Source organism: Pteropus alecto, unplaced genomic scaffold (genome assembly GCF_000325575.1).
Source record: "Pteropus alecto unplaced genomic scaffold, ASM32557v1 scaffold6, whole genome shotgun sequence".
In the NCBI taxonomy this organism is placed as follows: domain Eukaryota; kingdom Metazoa; phylum Chordata; class Mammalia; order Chiroptera; family Pteropodidae; genus Pteropus; species Pteropus alecto.
The window spans coordinates 558,287-565,875 of NW_006437738.1; the positions used below are offsets into that span (position 1 = coordinate 558,287).

Here is a 7,589-nt window from a genome sequence, read left to right on the forward strand (position 1 = left end):
AGTTTATTCAGTTATCGTCTGTTAAATTTATCATATTACTTAAATCTTCTATGTTCTTGCTTTGTTCTGTCTGCTAGACCAGTCAGATTTTTTTATTTCTCATTGATTTTTCTAATGGATTTTGTTTTCTGTATTTAGCTGCCATGTTGTTTAGTGCTGTTGGATTTATGAGTATTATACCTTATCTGTAAATATTGCCATTTACGTATTTAAATGCCTCTCATAATCCAGTCTGACGCTTTTAATTCCGCTTTGTCTAAGGTTAATATTGCCCTCTCTACATGCTCTTTAAGCGTGCTTTCTGTTACTAAAATACAGCTCAGGTTTCGATTTTCGGCCAGTTTTACAGTCTATGCCTTCTAACAGAGGAATTCGGTCCATTCCATTTAACTTAACAACTGATATGCCCGTTTTATTCTTTCTGGATAGCTTGATTTAACTTGATTTAACAAAGTTTTTACTTTGCCATTTTTTTCCCCTCTCATTCCTATTCCTGTTATGTTGGCTGAGTTTCTGTACATTCGCCTCCCCCTTTATTCATGTACGAATTCAGCTGTTCTTCTCACCTCTACTCCTGATGACCTCACTTTGTGACCCTCATAACCACATATATTCATCGGTTACCTACTCGGTCCATCGCTCCTTCCAACCCCACGAGATGAGACCTTGAGAAGAGCCATCCTGCCCTCCCTGCTATACTAAAACGAGGCTCATGGGGAGTTTCTGCTCCTTCCCTTCTCCTCCCTGACCCCCAGCTCTTGGTTTTGGTGCAGGACAGGACGATTCCCCTCGGGTGAATCGTCCTTGACAGTTCTTGACGGAGCACGGGAAAGAATTCAAGTGCACACCAGAGTCAGAGACAAAGAAAAGTTTATTAGAGGAGGAATAACGCTCCACAAACAGACGCGGTCTCCTCTCAAAGACAGAGAAAATGAGAGAGGCTGAGAGACCCAGGGTGTTCAAGGAATTCCGTTTAAATCTGTTTTCCTTTCGGGGCGGGTGTGCAGCGATGAGGGCGTGAGGAAGTAGCAGTTGGTCATGTCCGCGGGACCTTCCCATCGGTTCCCATTGTGGTCTGGTCATGGTCAGCCAAGTTCCCTGCCTAGCAGCACGTAGCAGGCTCTGAATACGACTTAGTTTATTATTTAGTTCTCATGCCTCTTCCCTATTTCAGTTTTGCCAATAATCTTCAGGACTTTAAATTCCGGATCCTCACTGGTTATTTCTTTGCAGCATGGCCCTTCTACTTCCAGAACCTTTACCTGGATCACACAATTACCAGTGCACCGTCATCATCCACTGATCTTTCGCCACACACACGATCAGATACGCGGCTCACCACAATTTCCACTCCTTTTTATTTCCCACTCTCCGGAGGCTTCTGTTTGGATTAATGGGTGCGGCTAGAGAACTTCCAAGAGTGTTTTCTGCAGATTCGCCGTCTGAATCCTTGCGTATCTGCGAATGCCTCGCTTCACCCTGACTGGCGAGCGGCACATTGGCCAGCTGCCGGACTCCAGAGCTGCAGGCCCTTTCTCTCGTGGTCCAAGATGACGATATTCCCTCGTTTCTAGTGTTCCGTGTCATAGGTGCTAAGCTGGGTACTGGTCTGTCTCCCTTCCTTTTAAGTAAAAATGTGGATGCTTGGAGATTTTCTTTGTGTCCTTGAGACTCAGGAACTTGTCCTGGCACCACCGATGTGAGTGCTTGTCTGTGCTCCTTCTGTCTGCAGACTCGAATCTTCCTTCAGGTCGGGGGAGTTGTTTTCTGGGTTTTTTTTTAAATTATCATTCTCTCTGCTAACCTTTTTCTCCTTCTGGGACTCTAACCATTTGGATCTCTACATCTATGACCTTCTCTCTCACCATGTCTATTTTATTTATTCTTGATCCATAGGTTGAGATATTTATAACCTTGACCTGTCAGGCCACTGATTCAGTTCTCAACAGGGCTGTCCTCTCTTTTAGTTCATCTGTTCAATTTCAAATCTTAAAATTGCGCTCTGTCTGGGTAAGAAAGGTCTTTGTTATGCAGCAAGTACTCTTCTCAAGTTCTTGTTAAGTGTGTTATCCCTTCTCCAGCTTCTGGGTAGTCTACCTGATTCTCCTCCCTGACCGGTGGGTCCTCTGAGGTGCCTTGTTTTTTTCCCTTTGCCTCTTCCTGGCCCTGTTCCCACTCTGGGTTGAGCTGAACTGCAAGGGCTCAGGCAATGATGCTGACAAATGTGGGGGGGGGGCAGGGTGCCCCAGTGGCACCCCACCGTGCCCAGGATCTTCCTGCTGCAAGCATGAGCTCTCACTCAGCCTCGAGGACGGGGATTAATTTAGCCTACTCAGTGGAGAACCACCGCAGACAGGGCTGCCTGGCTGAGAGTAGGGGCTGGGCCCTGCTCTCCACGCTGAACACGCTGGTGCAGACTGTGTTTGCCTAGAGAGAGGAGCATCTTTTTCTTTGCATAGTGAAGTCATTCTCTCCCCAGGCTCTATCCATCCCAAGGGGACATCTGTCTCTAAATTATGAAGAGGTACCTTATGGGCTAGCAGCAGCACAAGCCTGTGAAACCCTAGAATTCAAGAAAGCCAGGATCCCCTCTCAGGCCACATTCGGGAGAGACACTCAACATCGTCCTGCCCAAGTGTCTCTATGGCCTGCGCCGCTCAGGCCCTCGAGTCTTAGTCCTCGCCTGGCCTCTCAGTTGCAGGTCCTCAGGCTCCTGCCAGCCCAGCAGTGGGCAAACTTGTATCCTGCTCTCTTCTGTAAAGGTCCGACAGGGGCCAAAGCCTCATAATTGCCTTCCTGGCATGGGGAATTGCCCTCCTGGCATGGGGACTTGCCTGCCTGCCTGCCTTGCCTGGCCTAGCTTTTGACCCCTCCAGAGAGAAGGGGCTGATGGAATCTGTAGGAGGAGGGGCCAGGGACATTGGGACACTATTTTCCCACCATTCCCTCGTAAATTGATGACTTTTCCCTGCATTTTTCCAATGGCAATTGTTCATTCATTCAAGTAACTTAACAGATATTTTTTGAGCCCAGATAATGTGTCACGCTCTGGCTCTATTTTGTGTCCGAGAGAGTATGCAGGTCCCAGACCCACCCAGCCAGCCAGCCTCTCCTCCCTGATGCCAGAAACAGAGGCTATCCTGCCCCTCCCCCACCTCACTGCCCTTTGCATTACTTTCGAATTCTTTGTTTTCTGATTTCGTTTTTATTTTGATTTCTTTGTATTTTTGTTCCGTTTCCCAACCACTGTGCACTGGCTGTAAACTCTAGCAAATGGTTTCATTTCTCTGAGCCTCATTTTCTTATCTGAAAAAGGAGGAAATAACCCTCACCTCACAAGGTTAATACAATCAGCGGAATCCAGTTCCCCTGCCCCTGCACTCATCCCTTCAAAGATAAAAACAAAAGCCACCATTTAGGAGGCCCGTCTGCTTGCATCAGCTGCCCCCAACAGCCAGCAGCCTGACTCCTGCCTTCCCACCTCAGGGTCCTTCCCTCCCTGAGTCTCAGTATCTGGAGCCTGGGGCCCCCTGCTGTCGAGCAGAGGTGGGCGACCTGGTTGGATGCAGTGGCTGATCTCTGGCTCCAGGTGACATTCTCCCACTCAGGGCTCAAGCTCAGGGCTTGGCCATCTCCTGCCTCTCCTCTCTCCCAGAGCGATCCTCCAGGGAGGACTTAATTATTGTTCCTCTACATAGTTTTATCGAGATATAATTCGCAAACCATGCAACCCCCCCATTTAAAGTGTGCGAGTTGATGGTTTTTAGTATATTCAGAGTTGCGCATCCATCGCTGCGAGCGAGCTTAGAGCATGTTCGTTACTCCTAAAAAAACACAGTACCTCTTAGAGGTCATGCTCCAATCCTCTCGTCCTTCCCTCTACCCCAGCCAACCATCTATCTTTCTGTCTCTATAGATTTGCCACTTCTGGACATTTCATATGAACGGCATCATACAGTATGTGGTCTTTGTGACTGGCTTCTCTCACTGAGCTTCACGTTTTTTAAGGTTCATCCATGTGTCAGTACATCATTTCTTTTTATTGCCAAATACTGTTTCATTGCCTGGATAGACCACATTTTCTTTATGCATTCATTAATTGATGGACAGCTGGGTTGTTTCTACTTTTTGGTTATTATGAATACTACTGCTATGAATACTTTTGTAATTGTTTCTGTGTTGACATGTTTCCATTTCTCGTGGATACTTAGGAGTGGAATGGCTAGGTCACATGGTGGTGACTCTGTTTACTGTTTGAAGACCTTCCAGACTCTTCCAAAGTGGCTGCGCCATTTTACCTGCCCTAGGGCAGTGTGCGTGCGAGGTTTCCAGTTTCAGCACTTGTTATTGTCTGCTTTCTGATTGCAGCCATCCTGGTGGGTGTGAAGTGGTGTCTCACTGCGGTTTTGATTTGCATTTCCCTGATGGTAAAGATGCTGAACATCCTTTCATGTGTTTATTGGCCATTTCTATACCTTCTTTGGAAGCAAACTCCCCTCTGCCTATGTCCTGAACAGTTAACCTCCAACATTAAGAGGAGAGCTGACCCCTCCATTGGGCTGCCTCCTGCTGGGTGATCTCCCTCAGGAGGGGGATTGAATGAGCCCAACTTCCCCTAGGTATGGGGACTGGGTAGCATGTCTTCTGACCCAGCTGGGCTTTAGGACATACAAGATCCGACTCCTAAGATAGTTAAGTGTAAATATTTACCTGTTATTATGTCTACAAGCAGAACGCACGAGATTTAGAACAAGAGTTAAAGAATTACAGCTGCCTGGCCCAGTAAGGTCTCCTCCGTCCCCGAGAACTAGTCCCGCCTAGTCCAAGTCTAGTCGATAACATGCCCTTCTACCTCTCCCTCAGCTTTGCCGAGTTTGTTGCATTTGGTGAGTCCAAGGATGTAGGCTCGGTCGTACCAGTTCACACTTCCATCAGCAATGGATGTGAGCAAACATTTTGATCTTTGCTAATCAGAAAGGTAAAAAATGGCATCTCAGTGTAGTTTTACTTGGTATTTGTCTCCTAAGTGAGACGGATATCTTTTCATGTTTCAGGGCCATTTGATTTCCTTTACTGTAACGTCAGCATTTTTTCCTCCACGTTTCTTATTTGTAGGAGATCTCCACATGTTCCTGAAATGAGCCCTTTCTTGGCAAATATTTTCCCAGTTTGCCATTTATCAGTTGACTTTGCTTATTGCACATTTTGCCATATTAAAAAATTATTTTTATTTAGTAACATTTATCAGTCTTTTCTTTTATAGCTTATGGGGTTTGTATCATAGTTAGAATGGCTTTTCCACTGCACAAATGTTTTTAAAATTCCTTCGTGGTCTCCTTTATGGTTTTGAAAGCCTATGGTGTTTCTTCACCACCACTGGCTAAACTGCCTGGAGGCAGGGCTGAGGGAAGCCAACGAAGTCGAGTGCCATCCAGGCTGGGACTCGGTCCTGGGGCCATTACCCCCTGGACCCCCTTGCACCCCTGCAGTTGCTTTCCACTAAATGTTCTCAAACTGGAGAGAAAAAAAAAAACCTTTCAAAAATATGGTATGCAGAACCTAAAGGTCTCGCTTTGCTTTCTGCCTCTGAAACAAGCTCACAAAGACCTTTGGAGTATTGTCTTTGTTCTGTTTTGCTAATTATTTATGCAAGACAACAAAGAGGGTGTCCACCTAGTGACCAACTGGATGAGTTGCTCCTGTGACATGAGGCTCTGAGCCTTTCTGTTTTGCTGCCTGAGATCACTATGAGGTTTTTCAGCAGCTGGGCCAGCGAGAAGGGAGAAATCATTGAAAGCTGCAGTCACAGGAAGCTTTCTCAAGACAGACCAGTCATTAACTGCTCTGACCCTCAGCAACTTCTATGAAATGGAGATAACAATTGTACCTACCTTCCAGGGCTATTGTGAGAATCAAATAAAATAATGCAGGTAAAGCCTTTAACCCTGGCCCTGGCACAGAGTAAATGCTCAAGAAAGAGAAGCTTTTATTATTGTTAAGGTATAATCTTGAGGTTGGCCTTGGGGGAGAGATGCTTGAATAGAAAAGAGAGAGAATTTTATAACTGGAGTGTACAGTGTTTTGATCGTACCTGGGATTTAACTCATAGAGGTGACTGATGACACAGAGAGATCAATGTCATTGAAAAAGTTTTATTACATATCACAGTTCCCCAAAGAAGGGGTCATGCTGTGCCATGCAGGGCCATATAGGGAAGCAGCAGGGGTTAGTCAAGAGGCAGAAGGAGCGAGGGAAAAGCATGGCCCAGACCTTGATTATGGCTTCCGCAGAAGGAATGGGCATAGCAGGATAGGCAAGTTTAATCAAGTTTAGGATTGGCTAGTTTGAGTAATTTCAGTGGGCTGTGGGCTATATGTGTGGTATCTAGTTATCTGGTACCTGGCTCTGGTGTGATTTAAGGCAAAGGCAATATTGGCTTGATGGGTGAGTTAAAGAAAGAGGTCGGGGACATGAGTTTGCATTGGTTGGTCTGCATATAAAAGGTGTGCTCAAGGGCAAGTTGTTTACTATAACTGGAAATTATCTAGCCCTGGAAGGGGCCAACTCTCCAGGATTTGCAAGACCTGGAGATGTCAAAGCAACATAAAATACAGAACATTAAAAACATGATTAATACGCACAGCAGGTCTAACATTCAAAGCCCACCCACCCCAAGTCATTACGGAATACATGGTCAGATGCTGAGTTTCCTGTCTTTCAAAGTATCTAAGCAGTTAGATACCCATGTATTGGGGATACTTGAAAAGAGATGCTTAGGATGCTTATGTAAAACTCCAGGGAAAACCGTATTTGAAAGGCCTCTTCTAGAACACTACTCAAACTGGCTAAAACAGAAAAGGTATTTACTACTTAGTTATTGGATAGTGCAGGGTTTCAGATATAGCTGGATCCAGGAGCAGACGAGATATCATCAGAAATTTGCCATTGTCTGTTGCTTAGTTGTAGTTTCCTGTGTTGGCTTCATTCCACCTATTTAGCAAACCCCATGAGGTGAAAGAATATATTTTTCCAGATTGATCCAGGGTGAGTACTGGGATTGGATTCTTTGGTCACAGTTTTTGGGTAAATGCCATCCCTGAGTCCATCACTGTAGCCAGGAGGATGGAGCAACCTGAGTGGCCAGCCTGGATTCTACTCCTACCCCTGTATGGGGCAGTGGGAAAACTCTGCCCAAAGCGCACAGGCAGAAAGGGGCAGGACGAGGTCTTCAAGGAGATCTGAGGGGCTTTTGACAAAAGAGAGGGAGGGTTGGACGACGGTGGACAAACCCAAGGTGACACCACCGATCTTTAGCTCCTAACAGCTAGAATATTTGTTCATCCTCAGCTTGCAGGGCCCAAGTCCCCAGGTCTAGGGCGCCACTTTTGAGCCCCCAGGATTCTGGGGGCTGCTCAGATCTGGCTAACCCCTGAGTCCCCACCTCGCCAGGCCCGGGGGATGCTCCAGAACCGCGTGCTGCTGTGGAAGGAGCAGTCGGAAGCCAGCCGCAGCCCGTCGCGTGCCCACTCCCCAGGCCTGCTGGGCCCAGTGCTGGGGCCGCCCTACCCCTCGGGCCGCCTGACACCCAC

At 46.8% G+C, this 7,589-nt stretch overlaps 1 protein-coding gene across 1 annotated transcript in view; it reads left to right on the plus strand.

Annotated features, from left to right (window-relative positions):
* BAIAP2L2 (BAI1 associated protein 2 like 2) overlaps positions 1-7,589 on the plus strand; it is a 25,869-nt gene that overhangs the window by 13,323 nt on the left and 4,957 nt on the right. Inside the window, exon 6 of the mRNA XM_025048859.1 lies at positions 7,450-7,588. Coding sequence (XP_024904627.1) covers positions 7,450-7,588 — 139 coding nt within the window. The remainder of the gene's footprint in view (positions 1-7,449; position 7,589) is intronic.